The 21,831-nt window shown below is 40.8% G+C and overlaps 1 protein-coding gene across 1 annotated transcript in view; it reads right to left on the bottom strand.

Moving 5' to 3' along the window:
• Msh2 (mutS homolog 2) overlaps positions 1 to 21,831 on the bottom strand; it is a 61,082-nt gene that overhangs the window by 22,756 nt on the left and 16,495 nt on the right. Inside the window, exon 8 of the mRNA XM_042675492.1 lies at positions 10,039 to 10,148. Coding sequence (XP_042531426.1) covers positions 10,039 to 10,148 — 110 coding nt within the window. The remainder of the gene's footprint in view (positions 1 to 10,038; positions 10,149 to 21,831) is intronic.

The following is a 21,831-nucleotide window of genomic DNA, read 5'->3' on the forward strand; positions in this document are numbered from 1 at the left end:
GGACTAAGGCTTAAGACAGTTACAGAGGAAAAAAATAATGCTACAATGGTGAGTTAAAACTGTGCTATAGAAGTCCTCTTGCAGGAGCTGGGAAGGTGGCTCAGTGGTAGAGTGCTTGCCTTGCATGCATGAGGTCCTGGGTTCGATTCCTCAGCACCACATAAGCAAAAAGAACAAAGCCAGAAGTGGCGCTGTGGCTCAAGTGGCTCAAAGCGTTAGCTTTGAGCTGAAGAGCTGAGGGACAGCGCCCAGGCCCAGAATTCAGGACCGGACCCCGCCCCCCCCCCAAAAAAAGAAGTTCTCTTGCAGTGAACATAAGGAAGGCGAGACTGAGGCAGGGCCAAGTTCCTATGCTCACCCTCACCTTCCAAAAGCCCAATGGTAAGTCAACAAAACCTCAAGAATTCTCACCAATTCTAAATCCAGAGAAAAGAAAACTGAGTGGATTTGTTAGTATTTTCTATCCTCTGATACTCACTACTGTTTTGAAAGAAAGAGCATCCTTCAACAACCATCTGGGATAATAAAATATATGCCCAGGGGAAAAACAAAGGAAGGCGTAACAATGCTCAATAGGAAATGTGCTCATTTCCTTACTGTAACCCCTCTGTACAGTATATTTATAATAAAAAATACATATTTAAAAATATAGAGAGACACTGGGAAGGTGGCTCAGTGGTAGAGTGCTTGCCTTGCATGCATGAGGCCCTAGGTTCGATTCCTCAGCACCACATAAGCAAAAAGGAAAAAAGAAGCCGGAAGTGGCGCTGTGGCTCAAGTGGTAGAGCACTAGCTTTGAGCTAAAGGGCAGAGCTGAGGGACAGTGCCTGGCCCAGAGTTCAGGCCCCATGACCGGCCAAATACACACACACACACACACACACACACACACACACACACACACACATGCACACTCACACACGCAACTAGGTATTCTAACCTAGTGCAGACTTTCAACAAATAAGACCGCTCATCGCTACTAGTTGTCTTTCCAACAGTACCACCTTCCTTGACGCTAGAAAAATAGTCACTATATCTTAGACTGACACTCTTAAGGATGAAACCAAGAAAAATGAGGAACTAATACAACATAGCAAAGAAGAGATTCTGTTGAAATTAAATTAGCTGTTTCGAAAGAGTAGAAAGATGTGTTACACATAATTGCAATGAACATCAAAGAGGTAGGACTAAAGAATAAACGTATAAGCTGGACACCTGTTGGCTCATGCCTGTGATCCTAGCTACTCAGGAGGCTGAGATCTGAGGATGGCGGTTTAAAGCCAGCCCAGGCAGTAAAGTCCTTGAAACTCTTATCTCCAATAAACTACCAGAAGGGTTGGAAAGGTAGCTCAATGCTAGACTGCTTGCCTTGTGTGCATGAGGCACTGAGTTCAATTCCTCAGCACCACATAAGCAGAAAAAGCCAAAAGTGGTGCTGTAGCTCAAGTGGTTGAGCATAGCTATCCTTGAGCTGAAGAGCTGAGGGACAGCGCCCAGGCAGAGTTTAGGCTCCATGACCAACAAAAAAACAAATAAACCACCAAAAAACCGAAAGTGGCGCTGTAGCTCAAGTGTTAGAGCGCTAGCCTTGAGCTGAAGAGCTGAGGGACAGTGATCAGGCCCTGAGTTCAAGCCCTATGAATGACAAAAAGAAAGAAAAGAAAGAAAGAAAGAGAGAGAGAGAGAGAGAGAGAGGGAGGGAGGGAGGGAGGGAGGGAGGGAGGGAATAAACACATATGGAAAAAGCAAATATTGACTATCTCCAGATAATCACCAAAAAGCCAGAAATGAAGCTGTGGCTCAAGTGGTAGAGCACTAGCCTTGAGCAAAAAGTTCTAGGACAGCCTCCAGGTCCCGAGTTTAAGCCCCAGGACTGGCGTGCGCGTGCATACGCGCACCCATGGATGCACACGCAACCCACACACACAAATTGCAAGTGTTTTTCCAAATGAATGTATCGTAGAATTAGAGCTCCAAGGCTCTACAATATAGGGTCTCCAGACCTGAGCTCCTGGGCTCCAGGTAGCCCTAGCTTGTATGCTAGGTTCTGGACACAGCGGCCAGGGGATTATAAGCATACCTACTACCAATGCTGAGATGTGCTAAACTCTTAATTCCTGCAAGAAGGGATTACAGAGGTGAGTGGGACTCCAGATACAGTTCTGAAATGCCTCCATTGGTACTTGGATTTTTCATTCTGGTCGGTCGTGGGGCTTGAACTCTGGGCCTGGGTGCTGTCCCTCACCTCAGCTCTTCAGCTCAAGGCAAGCGCTCTACTGCTTGAGGCACAGCGCCACTTCCAGTTTTCTAGTGGTTTATTGGAGATAAGAGTCTCACGGATGCCCATGTAATTGTAACCCCTCTGTACAGTATGTTCACAAAAAAAAATTTAATTAAATTACAAAAATAAATAGAGATTAAAAAAAAAAAGAGTCTCATGGACTTTCCTGCCCGGGCTGGCTTTGAACCCTATCCTCAGATATCAGCCTCCTGAGTAGCTAGGATTACAGGCATGAGCCACCGGTGCCTGGCTAGAACCTTTTTATTTTTTATTTTTTTAAGGAAGGTACATTAACTAAGAACAAAGAATACCTTTCCTAGCTTCCCTTGAAATTTGGTGTGAGTGTCTAACAGAATAATAGACTTATTCTAGTTAGATAATATTCTAAGTAGAATTTAATCCAGATTTATTAGGGTCAAGATTTACCTTAAATAAGAGTAGTGATTTAGTTTTTATGACAGCCTGGGGCATACCAGCACCAGGCTAAGGCTTGAACAAGCCTCCTTTTGTTCCTCTACCACCCTCAGGGGTACTCAAGAATATTCTAATATTCTAACTAGAATAATTCTATTCTAATGGAATACATTTCTAGCATGTACAGTTCTCTTCCACACACACACCCTACTGGCTGGAAGGAAGACAAGGTCATCCTACACTCTGAAGGTGGTACACCCTGAGGGTGGTAGAGGAACAAGAGGAGCCTTGTTCTAGCCTCAGCCTGGTGCTGGTATGCCCCAGCCTAACATGATACATAAAAATGAAATCTCTACAGAGAGTAAATTTTAAATTCTCCTAAGCTAATTACATTGTAGGGTGTTTAGTCTAACAAATGCAAAAAAAAATTTTATCTGGAGGATATAATTTGCACAGAACCCAGGTAAACAAAAACCCATAATGTAAACACATAAACAAGGAATCAAGCCACAGACAGAAGACAGAAATAAAATTTAAAAAATAGTAACAAAAAGAAACAAGGAGACATGGTTTGGGTGGTAGTGAGGCAGGAGAGAGTAGTGAAAATGAGGCATGGTGAACAGCAGCCAGGAAGTCAGAAACAAACACTGTATTTAATGAGTAATTCTATTAGAAACACAGAAGCACTATCTGCTTTCACTTATACTTCTTTATAAGTTGCAATATGAATACAAGAAAAAAGAAATGAACAAAAGGAGCTTTCTCTATCTGACCTTGATTGCTGGCCTAAAATAATTAGTGTGCTCTGAAAACTGAGAAAGGCCATCAAAATGAGACATGTTTCCTGGAAAAGCAAATACTTGGGAAAATGATTCCTCTTGGCACAAAGTTCTTATCTCAAGGGTAGGCATTTGTCTTGAAAAAATGTATGGCAGAATGTATCTTTTCTTTGAAGAAATACTCAGATAGCAATGATCGAAGCTTAATAAGCAAATCATTTTTTTTTTTTTTTGGTTGTTCATGAGGCTTGAACTCTGGGCCTAGGCGCTGTCCCTCAGCTCAAGGCGAGCTCTGTACCACTTGAACCACAGTGCCACTTCCAGTTTTTTGGTGGGAAATTGCAAAGAGTCTCACAGACTTTCCTGCCTGGACTGGATTTGAACCTTGATCCTCAGATCTCAGATTCCTGAGTAGCTAGGATTACTAGTGCCTGGCTTGAGTAAAACACCAAAAGTGTTTAAATATGCCATGCCTGAGAACAAAGAAAAACACTTATCCCAGAATAACTTTAAGTCAAATCCTGCCTTTCATCATATATAGCCAAGATGCCTTTGGCAAGAGCATGTGTCTCCCATTAAGTATCCAAACACTGCTGGGCACGCTTGTTTTTCTGCTTGCTTTCTTGCTTACTCAATAAAGCTCTGCAAGTTTTCCTACTATTGTGACTTGTTCTGAAGTTCTTATTCTGCTAAGGACCCGGAACTATAACCCTAAGTGGAAGATCCCTGCTTCTAGAGGGAAAACCTGTAAGTGATGACAGTTCAGTGCCTGTCGAGCAAGCAGAAAGCTGTGTGAGTTCAAGCCTAGTACCACCAAAAACCAACCAAAAGAAAAAAAAAGATAGATTCCCATAAAAAATGACTAGAGAATGAGTTTATTAACATGTACTTGCCATGCCAAAGACCCTGAACTCTATCCCCAGCACCAGAAACCAACAAGTAAACAAATAAATTTTATATATGGAATATCAAAGAAGTATAAACATTTAAACTAGGCAGTTAAAAGTGATGTAACTTTTATCATGTAAAAAACTTGGTATAGTAGGTTGAACACATAATTAGAACTGCAGATACCCAGTGAGTTAGAACATCTGAGCTAATCACAAAGAGAGCAGCACCAAGACACATGCCAGGAGAAGTGTCACTTATATCCAACCCATGGTTTCAGAAATGAGGAAGGAATACAACATTCAAACAGATACAATTGAGAATGCCCCAAAACTGATCCAAGAACATAAATTCAGTTATTAAGAAAGCACAACAAACCCAAATACAAACATTAAAAAAAAAAAATCACTACTTGGAACCAAGACTTCTAAATATCCAAATAAAGCTAGTCAGTGGTAGAACGCTTGCCTTGCATGTATGAGGCCCTGGGTTCGATTCCTCAGCACTACATAAGCAGAAAAAGCTGGAAGTGGTGCTGTGGCTCAAGTGGTAGAGTGCTAGCCTTGAGCTGAGAGCTGAGGGACAGCGCCCAGGCACAGAGTTCAGGCCCCATGACTGACAAAAAAAAATTATGGGGACTAAGAAATAGCTGTCAACCTAAGATTGTACATGCAGACAAAAAGCATCCAACAACAGGGAGAAATAATATGACACAATTTTCAAACAAACACATGAAACCTGACTAACTGACATCCTACCAAGGAGGAGCTGTCTGACAAAGGCACATTCCTACAAAAAGGATAGAACTAAATATTCTAGTAAAAGTCAGGAACTGTATCTCACACCTGTAATCCTAGTACTTAAGAGGATGAGATCTCTGAAGATTGTAATTCAAAGCCAGCTTGGACAGGAAAGTCTGTGAGACTTTTATCTCCAATTAACTACTAAAAAAAAAACCCAGAAGTGGAGCTGTAGCTCAAATGATAGAGCACAATCCTTAAGCAAAAAGGCTCAGGGAGCTGAGCCTGTAATCCTAGCTACTCAGGAAGCTAAGACCTGAGGATCAAGGTTCAAACCAAGCCCAGGCAGGAAAGTCTATGAGACTCTTATCTCCAATTACTGACCAGAAAACCTGAAGTAGTGCTGTGGCTCAGGGACAATGCCCAGGCCCAAAGTTCCAGCCCCACAACAAACAAACAAAGAAAAAAAGGCTCAAGGACAGCACCCACACTCTGAGTTCAAGCCCTAGTATAGGCATCAAAAACTTTTTAAAGGAAGTGGCACTGCAGTTCAAATGGTAGAGTGCTCGCCTTGAGCTGAAGAGCCCAGGCCCAGAGTGCAAGCCCCACGACCAACAACAACAAAAACAAACCCAAAAACCACTTTTTTAAAAAGAAGAAAACAACATTACCTGTGATATTCAAATATAAGATGTCATAAATGCAATATAGATTTTTAATTTACTCAATTTCACTGACCCACCCAATCTGAAGGATATTGTTTACTTTTTTTGGGTAAAAATCATGAATCTTCTTTCAACCTTTGCGTGAAGTGGTTTTGATCATTTATTGAAAAAATATAAAAATTTTAAGCCATAAACTGATGACTCATGCCTGTAATCCTAGCTACTCAGGAGGCTGACATCTGAGGACTGTGAGAATCTTTTTTTTTTTTTGGGGGGTCCGATTGTGGGGCCAGAACTCGGCCTGGGCGCCGTCCCTCAGCTCTTCAGCTCAAGGCTAGCGCTCTACCACTTGAGCCACAGCGCCACTCCGGCTTTTTCTTTTTGCTTATGTGGTGCTGAGGAATCAAACCCAGGGCCTCATGCATGCAAGGCAAGCGCTCTACCACTAAGCCACCTTCCCAGCCCCTTGTGAAACTCTTAACCTCCAATTAGTTACCAAAAAAGCTAGAAGTAGCGCTGAGGCACAAGAGCATTAGCCTTGAACACAAAAACTCAGGGACTGCCGGGCGCTGGTGGCTCACGCCTGTAATCCTAGCTACTCAGGAGGCTGAGATCTGAGGATCGCGGTTCAAAGCCAGCCCGGGCAAGAGAGACCGTGAGACTCCTATCTCCAATAAACCACCAGAAAACCGGAAGTGGCGCTGTAGCTCAAGTGGTAGAGCGCTCGCCTTGAGCTGAAGAGCTGAGGGACAGCGCCCAAGCCCAGAGTTCAAGCCCCACGACTGACCAAAAAGAAAACTCAGGGACTGCTTCTAAACCCTGAGTTCCAGCCCCAAGACTGGCACCCAAGAAAATAAAATAAAAATTTTATAAGATTTATGGAAAGCAGAAAAATACCTTAAGCATTATAAACAAAAATAAGTCTAAAGGAATAGGGAAATGAGCCAAACCATAAGTAAATGACTGAACTTAACTCTTAATTACAGAGCTAGAAAATGTTGAGACTTTCAGAAATAATCAGAAATAACACATGAAACAACTGATATTCCTTGGAGATTACTTCAAAGTGGTTTTGAAGCAAATAATTTCAATATCTAAATTCATAACAATTACTTTGACAATGATGGGTTGAATTCACCTTATAACCTGAGGTAAGTTTAAAGGCTTTTGACTGAAAATGAAGAACATATTGAATACTAATTGCCTAGATAATCTAGAAGTTTTTTGCTTTTGTTTTTTGAGGGGGAAACAGCAGTACTATGGTTTTAATTCACATACTTAGCCAAAGCTCTACCACTTTAACCTTACCTCCATCCATTTTTTTGCTTTAATTATTTTTTCGGGTCCTGAGTTTTTGCCTAGGACAAGCAAAAAAAAACTAAAGTTCTCCTACCTAGGATGCAGACACAGCTGGCTTTACAGAGAGCAATGTCATCAGATCCTATTTGTTGAGATGAGAGAGCTGTCACTTTTTTTTGGTGGGAGGAATTACATGGAGCTCAGGATTGATTAAATAACTGTGATCCTCCTAATTTCTAGCTCCCAAAACAGTGGTTATCTACAGAAAAGCTGTTCCCACCTCTCTTCTCCATAGTACTCATACAGTTTATCTCCTAGAGGGAACTTGACTCTATAGCTTGGTTACCTTGGACCAAATCCCTGGCCACATCACTACTCTGGTCCCATCATGGCAAATGACTTTTACTTGGAATGTGGCCTCAATTACTAATGGGCCAAAAGAAAACTAATCTTGGTTGAAATTAAAATTATTTTTAAAAATGGAAGAAACCAAGAATTAGGTCCTCTGCATACATTACTGAGCAACTCTGATCAAAAAAACTAAAATAAAGCCTGTCATATCTCTGGATTATTAATTATATTACTAAGTTTTGGGTTCTGAAAAATAAAGAGTTCTAACTGATTAAAGTTTAACATGAAAGTCTTATTTCCTCAGAGGGGAAAAAAAGGGAAAGAAATCCACAGTTTACATATTACTGGCACAGTATCAACATTTAAGGGGTCCAGAATATACCACAATGGCATAAAAATTATTTTGAGCTATACACTCTGAAAAGACTTTCTTTCTTTTCCTGAATTACCGTATCTAGCTCTTGAAAAAACTAAGTTGTTATAAATCTTCTCTAAAGATAAAAAAAATAAGGATATCACTTAAAAGAGGGGCAGGTATAACAAATTATCCAAGATTTGACCACCCTTCTGTTCTTAGTTTTTGTCATAGTATTGGGTAATAAATAGAGTTGTGGCTCAAGTAGCAGAGCCTAGGTCCTGAGTTTAATCCCTGGGTCCAGCATAAAAAAAAAAAAAAAAAAAGATGGGGGGGAGGAGGGAACATGGGGACAGTTATAGTTCAGTGATATGGCAGCAGGAATATGCGAAGCACTGGACTTATCTCACACTGAAAACAATTAAAATAGCTAGGAAGTGACTTCAATAGAAGATCTATACTTGACATAGGATGTATATATGCATTTTTAATTCTTTTGGACCTGGGGATCTAGGGTGTACAAATCACACACTGTAAAGAGGCTACAAATTTTAATATTCACTCAACAGTCTTGATTTTTGGCCCAATATTCTCCAGTGACATGTCACAGACTTGTACAAGATTTCAGAAAAGCTAAGAATTGATGGAAAGAAATCATATATTCTGCTAGTCACCAGTGGCTCACGTTTTATAATCATAGTTACTTAAGAGGCTAAGATCTGAGGATTGTAGTTCAAAGCCAGCCTGGGCAGGAAAGCCTGTGAGACTTACCTCCAATTAACCACCAGATAACTAGAAGTGGTACCATGGCTCAAAGTCATAGAGCACTAACCTGAGTACAAAAAATCAGGGACAGCACCCTGGCCCTGAGTTCGAACCCTATGATCAACAACAAAAATCACATCCTCACTTTGAGGTCAATTACATTCTTTATTTACGAAAAGCAATAAATTTTCAAAGTGAAGTGCCTAGATGACCAGGCAACATAAACAAATTTGGCTATGTGTTATCAGTGCAAATCTGATGATGATACTGGAGTTTGAGCTAAACTTTGAAACCTACAAGATCAAACCCTGAGTTCAAGCCCCAGACTAGAAAAAAAAGTGGGAAGTAGAAGTATGTTTCAACGGTAGAATCCCAATCTTGTGTGAAAAGGCTAAGCAAGCGCAAGAGGACGTGAATTCAAGCACCAGTCCTTGTGCAAAAAACCAAACAAACAAAAACCCCATACTTACCTGTAACTTTCCTTTTTCAATGATTAATTTTCCTTATTAATACTGAAGAATAAAATGCAATTGTTTATCATTTATTGGTAAGATTTAAAGATTGGTGATACAGACTTATAATCTCAGCACTTCAGAAGCTGAAGCAGTAGGATTCACGAGTTAAGGCCAGGGGCTGGGAAGGTGGCTCAGTGGTAGAGCGCTTGCCTTGCATGCCTGAGGCCCTGGGTTCAATTCCTCAGCACCACATAAGCAAAAAAAAAAAAAGCTGGAAGTGGTGCTGTGGCTCAAGTGGTAGAGTGCTAGCCTTGAGCTGAAGAGCTGAGGGACAGCGCCCAGGCCCAGAGTTCAGGCCCCACGACTGGACCCAAAAAAAAAAAAGAGTTAAGGCCAGGGCTGGGAATGTGGCTCAGTGGTAGAGGACCTGCCTAGCATGCCTAAAGCCCCTCTTCAATTACTCAGTACCACATAAACAGAAAAAAGCCTGAAGTGGCACTGTGGCTCAAGTGGTAGAGCACTAGCCTTGAGCCAAAGAAGCTCAGAGACAGCGCCCAGGCCTTGAGTTCAAGACTCCTACCTAACAGGCAAAAAAAAAAAAAAAATTTTTTTTAAAGAGTTAAGGCCAGCCTGGGCTACACTAGCAAAGCTGTGTCTCAAAAAACATACAGAAGTTTCCTTTAACAAAGCCATTTACACTCAATCATTTCCTCTGTTCATCTTATTTTCACTCACTGAAACAAATTATTATTTTTTTAATCCCTAGGGCTGAGGTTATATATAACCCAGTGGCAGTAAACTTGTCTGCCATGTTCAAAGGCCCTTGTTTGATCACCAACACCATTCACCCAACCTATTTCTTCATTTTCTGTCACTTAATTTTACATCCACTGTCTAGAATGGTAATACACCAAAGTATCAAATCTGATACTAAAAAAGAGAAATTTGAATTTTTTCTAATGTGACTTCATATTTTTTGTTCCATTCTTGTTGTCCTTTTAGTTTTCAAAAATATTCTGCTGCCTAAATTTAATGTGTTTTCATACCTGGTCCATATCTAAAGTTGTTTCTATCATTTCCTGAAATTTGGAGAAATCAGAACGAAGCTCAATAAATGGAGTCACAAAAACTGCCAACAACAACACCTGGTGTCTTCCTAAAACAAATAAAGAAAAATAAATAAGTCTCACTCATGAAAATACAAGATGACAGATCATGAAAACCTGAGATAAAGAACAACATTTAAACAAAAAGGCAAACACTGTGTGGCAGGTCTCCAAAGTTACAATTTAATTCTAAATCAGTAATAAATTTAATTTATAGACAGAGAGGGCTGTGATAGCACTCAAAGCTTCCCACTAATAAAACACTGCCTCCCCTACATGTCTGTCATCTCCTTCATAAAGAGTACTAAAGATGCAGACACATGACATTAATTACAAATAATTTAATTTCTTGTAGATCTAATAACCCCAAGTAAAATCCACTAAAACAAGACTTATAACATTTCTAGCTCCCATCAATAACACAGTGTTCCAATGAATAGATTAAATCAAGTCAAGTATTTAAACACTGGAACTTTGCTTAATTCTATTTAAGAGTACCGGCTGGGGGGCTGGGAAGGTAGCTTAGTGGTAGAATGCTTGCCTTGCATACATGAGGCCCTGGGTTAGATTCCTCAGCACCACATAAGCAGAAAAAGCTGGAAGTGGTGCTATGGCTCAAGTGGTAGAGCACTCACTTTGAGCTGAAGAGCTGAGGGACAGTGCCCAGGCCCAGAGTTCAAGCCCTACAACCAACCAAAAGGAAAAAAAAAAAAAAGGAGTACCTGCTAGGGAGTTATATAAGGAACCATGTGGGAATCAACAAAGTAATGTGACCAGCAAAAGTAGAGAGACCTGTCAGTCTCAATTGACTTTGTGATCTGGAACATGTTGCCCTGAGCCCCCTATTCTTTGTCTGTACAACCAAATAACTAACAAAAGATGAGTACGTGAGAAAACTACATACAACACTTAACACAGTGCTTCTACACTTAGCAGAAGATCAACGTTAGTTGTTTTTCCATGCATTACTGCTAGAATAACATACTTTTTCTTATCTCCTACAATTATTAATATTCTATAAGTGATCTCTAGCATACTACATTTTTACTTCCAAGTAATAGTTCCCAAACTTCCAGACATTTTAGTTCTTGACTGATAAAGCTAACATGAAATCAGCAAAAAAAGTTGTTTTACTTTGTTGTTGGTTGTGGGACTTGAACTTCAGGGCACTGTCCCTGAGCTTTTTCACTCAAGTGATCTACCACTTTTGAGCCACAGTGCCACTTGCAGTTTTTTGGTGGTTAATTGGAGATAGAGTCTCACACATTTTCTTGCTCTGGCTAGCTTTGAATCGCAATCCTCAGATCTCAGCCTCCTGAGTAGCTAGGATTACAGGCATGAGCCACTGGCATACAGCCAAAAAAATTTTTTTAACTCATCTTTTATTATTAATCACAACAACATTTACACATTTTGAGAAAATAGTACATATGTGTGAAACATTTAGATAGAATATAAACAACACTTTGCCTACATAATGTTTGTTGTGCTACAATGACTGGTTCCTTATTCCCAATTAGCTTATGTGCTATTGATAAATAAGTTGGATGGCAGTAAATCATAGCTGTGTTGTTTCATACATGTTTTTTCCCTCAGCTCACTGTTTTCATATGCTCTAAGGGTAAGCTCTTGCACAAAGAATAAGCCTTAACAATGAAGACCTCAGATTGGCTTAATGACCACTGTATTCTTCAAAATTTTAAGATATATAATGAGCCAGGTGCCAGTGGCTCACGCCTGTAATCCTAGCTATTCAGGAGGCTGAGATCTGAGGATCACAGTTCAAAGAAAGTTTAGGCAGGAAAGTCCAAGAGACTCTTATCTACAATTAACCACCAGATAATTGGTATAGTGCAGTGGCTTAAAATGGTAGAGTACTAGCCTAGAACAAAAATGTTCAAGGATAATGCCCAGACCCTGAATTTTAAGAATTTTGTGGGTTGTGGGATTTTCTCACAAAAAATAAAGAGATGAGTACAAAAACATTTGTCAATGTTAAAGGAAAAAAGAAAGGAGTAAGCGAAGCACAGTGGCTTATGCCTGTCATTCCAGTTATAGAGGGAAATATAAATAAGAGGATTGTGGTCCAGGTTGTACAGGGCAAAAAGCCAGAACCTATCTCAAAAATAATGAGAGCTAAAAGGACTAGAGGAAAGGCTCAAGTGGTAGAGTGTATACCTAAGTAAACCTAAAACCCTAAGTTCAAACCTCAGTACCAAAAAAAAAAGTACAGACTTGCAATTTTAATGAATTTCACTTCTAGAAATAAACACCCTCAAGGACCTACACCTTAAAGAAGGAAGATGGAAGGATCTCAGACTCCAAGGATGGGAAGAGTTGATTGAAAACCCACTATGAAATGTTTAAGGGGCGTATGGGGGAGAAGAAAAAAAAAAACAATTGAGGAGATTAATTGGTTGAAAGAACCTTATATACGTATGCAAATATCACAATTAAACTCCTTTACACAATTAGCATGTAGTAATAAAAGAGAAAGAGGAGAGAAGCCAGCCATTGATAGCTCAAGCCTGTAACCCTAGCTACTCAGTAGGCTGCAATCTGAGGATAGCAGTTCCAACCCAGCCAAGACAAATCCAAGAGACTATTAACATCCAATTAACCAGCAAAAAGCCCTAAGTAGAGGTGTTGCTCAAGTGATACGAGTACTACCCCTGAGCAAAATAGCAAAGGAAGAAAACAAGGCCTTGAATTCAAGCCCCAATGCCATATCTAAATCTTTTTTTTTTTTTGGGGGGGGGGAGTGGGGGAGGTCCGGTCGTGGGGCCTGAACTCTGGGCCTGGACACTGTCCCTCAGCATTTCAGCTCAAGGCTAGCGCTCTACCACTTGAGCCATAGTGCCACTTCCGGCTTTTTTCTTTTTGCTTATGTGGTGCTGAGGAATCGAACCCAGAGCTTCAGGCATGCAAGGCAAGCACTCTACCACTGAGCCATCTTCCTAGCCCTGCCATATCTAAATCTTAAGAGTAGTGTATCATCTATAGTTCTGCAACTTATTTTCTACAACTTACCTATGTTCATGCTACTTATTCATAAATTTAGAGAAATACTGATACTATCCAGATGTGTCATATTTTTTTTTCTATTTTTCTAATTTTTAATTTTTTTGTTGCAGGGCCTAACACTGCTCATTGGCTGGTGCTCTACTAACTGAGCCATATCTCCAATCCTAATGTGTCATGTCTTCTTTTTTTATTTTTTTTTTTGGGTCCGGTTGTGGGGCCTGAACTCTGGACCTGGGCACTGTCCCTCAGCTCTTCAGCTCAAGGCTAGAGCTCTACCACTTGAGCCACAGCGCCACTTCCAGCTTTTTTCTTTTTGCTTATGTGGTGCTGAGGAATCAAACCCAGGGCCTCAGGCATGCAAGGCAAGCGCTCTACCACTGAGCCACCTTCCCAGCCCGTGTCATGTTTTCTTATATACCACTTCGGGATTTTCTTTTTCACAACACTATCAAAATTTTATTTAGGGTATAGATGTAGTGGAGTACATCACTTGCTTAGTATACACAAGGACCTGAGTTTGAAAACTTCAAAACAAAAAAAAAAAAATCGTATTTTTTGTGTATTTGATGTCGTTCCCCCCCCCTACAGTATTTTCACAATAAAAAATAAATAAAAATTTTTTAAAAAATGTTGTTTCCCTTCTCTAAAGGTAGGCGAGTCTAAAGCTAGCAGTGTCTGTAGCATGGTTAGCACTCCAAATATTTGCTGAACTTCTTCTAATTACTATTTCTCTTTCTTATTCTCTCCTCCCTCCCTCTCCCGCCAAGGGTTGCACCCAGAGCCTCTGAACATTACCATCTTTCTCTATCTTCCACAACAATCACTGAATACCAATTGTTTGGTATGATATTAGCAATATATGATATCATTTTCTCTGAACTTATCAGTAGAGACTAAACTAAAAATAAGAAACACTGCAAGTTTTCAATATTGCTAAAAAACAAGACAAGACAAAGCATCTTGAACTCTTAGTACAACATTCACTATAACTAAGTAGTTTCCCATCGTATCCCCTCCTACATTAGGTGGTAATTTCTCTGTCTCTCAAAAGAAGCTACTGAAAATCTAATTAACCAATCACTAAATGGGCAAGGGAGCTTAAGAGAGCCTTCTCAGAGCAAGAGAAAATAGCAAAGAATCCATGAGAAAATGTTCATCATCTCTGGCCACAAAGGAAATGCAAATCAAAACCGTGAGATACCATCTTACCCCAGTTAGATTGGCCAATATTCTAAATTCTGAGAAGAACAAATGCTGGCAGGGATGTAGAGAAAAAGGAACCTTACTGCAATGCTGGGATGTAGAGAAAAAAGAACCCTACTGCAATGCTGGGGGAAATGTAAACTAGTACAACTACTCTGGAAAGTCGTCTAGAAGTTCCTCAAAAAACTAAACATAGACCTTCTTTACAACCCAGCCATACCACTCGTAGGCATCTATCCTGAGCATCATAAACCAGGATATAACAAGGACACCTGCACACCTGTGGTCAATGCCACACTATTCACAATAGCCAAGATATGGAAACAACCCAGATGCCCCACAATAGATGAATGGATCCAAAAAGTGTGGTACCTATATTTAATAGAATTTTATACAGACGTTAGAAAGGATAAAATACTGTCATTCATAGGAAAATGAATAGAGCTAGAATAAATCATGTTAAGTGAGATAAGCCAAGATCAGAGACAAATAGCACATGTTCTCCCTGATACATAGAAGTTAGATTTAAAATGCAATGGGACGTGACAAATTATACAGGATTCTAGACACTCCCATACAGTGAGACCAAAAGGGTCACTAAGTTGTAATACCCAAGCACCTCTTTATATGTATATAAATATACATACTGAGAAGAACGCCAAAGATAAGGAAACAAAAGACCTTTACTTAATTTGTTTTTATGTTTTCTGATGTCTGCATTCTTCACCTCATGTTCGGTGTATACACATGGACATCTGAGCTAAGGTGGGGAGGACATAGAATCAGGGGAAAATGGGTGGAAAAGTGCAGCAGCAGAGCCCACTGGCTGCACTGGACATTGATGACAGTAAACTAGCACCTCATAGGTGGAGATGGGAGGGAGGAAATGGGAGAGAATGGGGGCAACAGATGACACTATGCAAAAGAAGGGAAATGTACTTATTACCTGACGTATGTGAGGCAACCCCACTGTAGATCGCCTCTAAAACAACAATAAAGTGATTTACAAAAAAGGCGGGGGAAAAAGATACTGAAAGCATGGGTTACTGGTGGCTTACACCTATAATCCTAACTACTCAGGACACTGAGCACCACCTTTCAAAGCCTGGGCAGGAACGTCTGTGGTTTTATACAACTTACTACAGGATATTTCAACTTTCATATATATAATGTGTCTACATATGCCTTGGATGCAGACCAAGTCATAATAAAATGCATTTCTTAGTGTGGATCAGGGTTAGAAAAATCTAACAAACACTGGCAATAAGTACTAGGAGAGAAAGGAGGCTGAGACAATTAGATTTTAATCCCAAAGAACTAGAAACCCTTTGAATGGTTGGAACAGATCAGTGACAAATTTACATTTATATTTAAGAAACAGCTGCTTATGCTACTGAAGCATAGATGATGGGCCCATTTACTGACCTGTAGGACATTAAACAAAAAGTTTTGCAAGATTACGGGTTGGACATTAAAATGTAGTATTGCATAGGAAGTAGCTGGCCGTAATGATCAGATGGACAGACTAGCAGCAATTCATGTTGACCATATCATTTTGTTTCTATTGGTGGTAACCTCTGGACCCTTTAGACATGCATACATGTAATCCCTTCCCTTGTTCACCATTGGAAGTCTTCAACTATGTTAAGAGGCCTCGACTTTCCAACTCAAGAAGCCATTCCCAGTGGGGCACAGGTGGTTCATGCTTGTACCAGTAGCTATTCAAGAGACTGAATCTGAGGACTGAAGTTCACAGCCAGCCCAGGCAGAAAGTCTTCTAGATTCTATCCCCAAAATAACCAACAAAAAAGAGGGTTAGGGGGCTGGGAAGGTGGCTCAGGGTTCTATTCCTCAGCACCACATAAGCAGAAAAAAAAAAAAAAAAAGCCAGAAGTGGTGCTGTGGCTCAAGTAGTAGAGTGCTAACTTGGAGCTGAAGAGCTGAGGGACAGCACCCAGGCCCACAGTTCAGGCCCCACGACCGGATCCAAAAAAAAAAAAGAGGGTTGGCAGTATACTTCAAATGGTAAAGCACTATGAACTGTGAGTGAAAAAGCTGAGGGAGAGAGCGTGAAACTCCGAGTTCAAGCCCTGGCACCCACATTAAAAAAAGAAGCCTGTCCCAGAACTCTTTCTAGTAAAGAGCTTCAAAATAAACTGGCTATAACTGCACTTAAATTATTGGCAAATGTCTTCTCTCTTAAAACATTTACATTTTACTTACTTCTTTTCTTCTTTCTTTTGTCAGTCATGGGGCTTGAACTTAAGAGCTGGGCGCTGTCGCCGAGCTTTGTGCCAATGCTAATGTTCCAACACTTTGAGCCATAGCTCCACTTCTGGTTTGGGGGTGGTTATAAGAGTCTCATGAATGCTACATGCCGGTGGCTCACGCCTGTTATCCTAGCTACTCAGGAGGCTGAGATCTGAGGATCACGGTTCAAAGCCAGCCCAGGCAGGAAAGTCAGTGAGACTTTTATCTCCAATAAACCACTAGAAAACCACAAGTAGCGCTGTGGCTCAAGCAGTAGAGCACTCGCCTTGAGCTGAAGAGCACAGGGACAGCGCCCAAGCCCAGAGTTCAAGCCCCACGACGACAAAAAAAAAAAAAAAGTCTCATGAAATTTTCTGTCTGGGCTGGCTTTGATTTGTGATCCTCCTGAGTAGCTAGGATTACAAGTGTGAGCTACCAGTGCCAGACTTAGTTATTTCTTTTCTTTCTTTTTTGGTATGAAACCGGGACTCAAACTTGGTACTTGATGCTTTTGGTCCTTTGCTAATATTCTACTACCTGAGCCACATCTGGAATCAATATTTTAATTAGAATAACTGGTAATTATCGTAGTTCATCAGGAGGTTGAGATTTGAGGGATTATCATCTGAAGTCAGCTCAAGCAGAAAAGTCCATGAGACTCTTATCTCCAATTAGTGACCAAAAACCCAGGAGTAGAGGCATGGCTCAAATGACAGAGCACCAGCCTTGAACAAAAAAGCTAAGGGACAGTATACCTAGGCTCTGAGTTCAAGACTCCATACTGGCACAAAAACAAACTGGAAATGATTAGCAAAGTAATTAAGGAAAAAACTCTTAAGATTTTCTAATCAAGTTCAGTAAGCAATACAAGAATTAACTATGGGGCTGGGAAGGTGGCTCAGTGGTAGAGCACTTGCCTTGCATGCTCAAGGCCCTGGGTTCGATTCCTCAGCACCACATAAGATAAAAGCCAGAAGTGGCGCTGCGGCTAAAATGGTAGAGTGCTAGCCTTGAGCTGAAGAGCTGAGGGACAGCGCCCAGGCCCAGAGTTCAGGCCCCACGACCAGACCCAAAAAAAAAAAAGAATTAACTACAGGGCTGGGAAGGTGGCTCAGTGGTAGAGAGCTTGCCTTGCATGCATAAGGCCCTGGGTTCGATTCCTCAGCACCACATAAGCAAAAAGAAAAAACCAGAAGTGGCGCTGTGGCTCAAGTGGTAAAGCGCTAGCCTTGAGCTGAAGAGCTGAGGGACAGTGCCCAGGCCCAGAGTTCAGGCCCCATGACCGGACCCAAAAAAAAAAAAGAATTAACTATAGCATAGTCTGGAATATATATCTCTTCCTGACATTCTCAAATCCAAGGCTTTAATATCAATCACAGCTGAATCAGCAGATTTCCACAAAGTCTATGGAGACTGAGAAAATCTATCTAAAGACTTAATTATAAAATCAGTATTAACAATTTTTGTTCTATTAAAAATGTAGGTAAATGGTAATAGAATATGGGTTTCATTAAAGATTTAAGCAATGTACTTTATAACCACATTCTCTTGAGTAATTTTACATAAAATCTTTGTATTATTAATTTCAATCTAGTAGCCCTATTAAGTATAATTAAACTTTGCTTGACCCTTTTAATTTATTTATGAAATGGCATTAAAAGTCTGTAGGTAATCAGGTACCAGTGGCTCTGTAATCCTACCTACTAGAGAAGGCTGAGATCTGAGGATCACAGTTTGAAGCCAGCCCAGGCAAGAAAGTCTGTGAGACTCTATCTCCAAAATATTGCTTAAAAAAAAAAAAAAAAGAAGAAAAAAAAAAAAATGGAAGTAGAGCTATGGCTTAAGTGGTAGCATAATAGCTTTGAGCAAAAAGTCTTGAGGACCCTGAATTCAAGCCCCAAGATAGAACCAATAAATAAATAAATAAAGTAAGCAAGCAAGCAAGCCTTTAAAAGTCTATGTTAAAGGGGCTGGGAAGTTGGCTCAGTGGTAGAGCGCTTGCTTTGCATGCCTGAGGCCCTGGGTTCAATTCCTCAGCACCACATAAGAAAAAAGCCGGAAGTGGCGCTGTGGCTCAAGTGGTAGAGCGCTAGCCTTGAGCTGAAGAGCTGAGGGACAGCGCCCAGGCCCAGAGTTCAGGCCCCACAATGGGACCCAAAAAAAAAAAAGTCTATGTTAAAGTGTTGGGCATTGGTGGGCTCATGCCTGTAATCCTAGCTACTCAGGAGGCTGAGAATCTCAGTTCAAAGCCAGCTGGGGCAGGAACATCTGTGAGGTTTTTTTTTTTGTTTTTTTTTTTTTTGGGTCCAGTCGTGGGGGGCCTGAACTCTGGGCCTGGGCACTGTCCCTCAGCTCTTCAGCTCAAGGCTAGCGCTCTACCACTTGAGCCATAGTGCCACTTCCGGCTTCTTTCTTTTTGCTTATGTGATGCTGGGGAATCGAACCCAGGGCCTCAGGAATGCAAGGCAAGCACTCTACCACTGAGCTACCTTCCCAGTCCCACATCTCTGACACTCTTATCTCCAATTAAACACCAGAAAACTGGAAGTGGTGCTGTGGCTCAAGTGGTAGAGCACTAGCTTTGAGCTGAAGAGCTGAAGGACAGCGCCCTGGTCCCAGAGTTCAAGCCCCATGACTGACAAGAAAAAAAGGACTGGGAAGGTGGCTCAGTGGTAGAGTGCTTGCCTTGCATGCATGAGGCCCTGGGTTCGATTCCTCAGCACCACATAAGCAGAAAAAGCTGGAAGTGGTGCTATGGCTCAAGTAGTAGAGCGCTAGCCTTCAGCTGAAGAGCTGAGGGACAGCGCCCAGGCCCAGAGTTCAGGCCCATTACCAACCAAAAAAAAGTCTTTAAGTACTGGTGGTTCATGCTTGTATTCCTAGGTACTCAGAAAAGTGGCACTGTGGGTCAAAGTGGTAAAATGCTGGCCTTGAGTAAAAGAACAATTTCAAGCCCCACAACTGACAAAAAAAAAGTCTATGTAAGTAGACAAAAGGCTGGTAAGGTGCTAATAATAAAAACCTTTGGTTTAAGTGCACTTAAATTATTGCCCAATAGTTTCTAGCAAATAACCAAATTAACAAAAGTCAACAGTAAAAGCACAGGTGAATTATAGCAAAAGTATCAAAATAATTCAACCACTCTAATACACCTTCAATACAAGGCTCTCTGCTCTTATTTCAGTGCTGTCACTAGTATATTGGCCTCTGGATACTTCCTTATTTCCCTACATTCTCCCCTCCCCTCCCCTCCACAATCTTGTAATGTGTTCCTCTTATTAAGCACAAGCACTTGTCAGTGCCGCCCACCCCCACCCCCCACCGCCCACCGCCCACCCCGCCTCGCAACTTCTACCAGTAATGCTTCCTCTGATACCACTTCATTTGTATTCATTGTTATTATTCTGATAAAATAGCACTTTTCTTCCTATCTTATTTAAGTTGATTCATTGCTTATTTGTGTATGTATATATATATTTGGGGGGGGGGGGTTAGGGGGCTTGAACTCAGGGCCTGGGCACTGTCCCTGAGCTTTTTTATTCAAAGATAATTGTCTACCACCTTGAGCCACAGTGCCACTTTCAGTTTTTCTGGGGGTTAACTGAAGACAAGAGTCTCATGGACTTTCCTGCACAAGCTGGATTTGAACCTCAGATCTCAGCCTTCTGAGTGGCCTGGATTACAGGTACCAACCACCAGAACCTGGAGAATATATTTAATTCATTCTTATTTCAGCAGTGTTTTTCCTTGCTTTCTCACGTATTATTACAATATAATTTTTTCCTTTTACAGTTTAGTAGAATATTATTTTAAAATATCACCTGTAGGAACTTCCTATTACTGAGAGCATTACTTAAACTATCTTCAATCTTCTCTTAAATGACAAAAGCTTTCACTTTACAATTATATTCTTGGCTCAATCACTCTTACATTAGATGGTACAAGTTCTAGCTCTCACTAAACATTCCCAACTGATGTACTGATCATCATTAATTTTTTTTTTTAAGTATATAGCATCAGTGAAGATGCAGAGAAATTTCTTTGTAAAGCCTGTGACTTAAACTGAAGTATAAACTTTATAGAGCTGAGCCTCCTAAACAGCTAGGATTACAGGGTCACCAGCACTCAGCTTACACAATTATAATTAACAGAAAAATTTCACTGTCTGACCTAAGAACTATGGTTTTAGTAATTTACTAAGGAAGCACAAAATCGATTTCTTTGCTTGACTCCTACTGACAGTGACAAGGCAGGGTGGACTTGGCGGACCTGGCTGCTATCGCCTTACTTTCTCACCACTCCTGTGCACTGAAACTAATATCATGTTCTCAGATGAAGAAGACAATCCTCTTTAACAAAGGAAGGCTATTATTCAGTCGAAGGTATAGAGTAGCTGTTTTCCCAACAGAACCTCCAACCAAACTCCCAATTAGCTATTTCTTTCCAAAGAAAGCCTAATAGATGGAAGTTTTCATCACTAAGTACAAATCTACTTTCTATACTATTACTGCCCCCTGCTGTCTGTGACTCCACCTTACTTACACTGTTTTTCTGGGATAACAAAGCCTAGAGGGATGACAGAACACACTCAATTTCTAGCAATATACTTAATGTATTCTTTTTTGAAATCGTGGGAGATATGGCAGTGCTAACCTGCAATCTAGCACTCGAAGGCTGTTAAGAGGAGAATGGAGAGTTCCAGGGAAGCCAGGGTTATAACCTAAGCACAACCTTGTCTTTAAAAAAAAATTTATAAGCTAGATCCCTGTGGTTCAGGCCTATAATCCTAGCTATTCAGGACACAGAGATCTGAGAACTGAGGTTTGAAGCCAGCCCAGGGAAGACAAATCATGGAGACTACTATCTCTGATTACTGGGAGAGGTTGGGGGTGGAGGAGCAGAAGAAGAGGTGGCACAGTGCCAGCCTTGAGCAAAAAAGCTACGCAGGGAACAAGGGGATGGTCAAGTCCTGAGGCACACTGATTAATAGTTTACATAATTGGGAGCAGGGAGGATTGGGGGGGAGGGGGGAGGATGGGAAGGGATAGGAAGGGGAAACAAAGGAGGAGACTTCAATGCTTGATAAGAAATGTACTCATTATCTTGCCCATGTAATTGTAACCCCTCTGTACAGTATTTTCACAATAAAAAAAATAAAATACAAAAAAAAAAAACAGTTTACATAATTATGGGATAAGGGGTGTTCAGATTTGCTCAGCTTTTCAGTACTGTATACTGAGATGCAAGATTTCTTTT

This window comes from Dipodomys spectabilis, unplaced genomic scaffold (genome assembly GCF_019054845.1).
Source record: "Dipodomys spectabilis isolate Male_0828 unplaced genomic scaffold, ASM1905484v1 ptg000026l, whole genome shotgun sequence".
NCBI classification, from domain to species: domain Eukaryota; kingdom Metazoa; phylum Chordata; class Mammalia; order Rodentia; family Heteromyidae; genus Dipodomys; species Dipodomys spectabilis.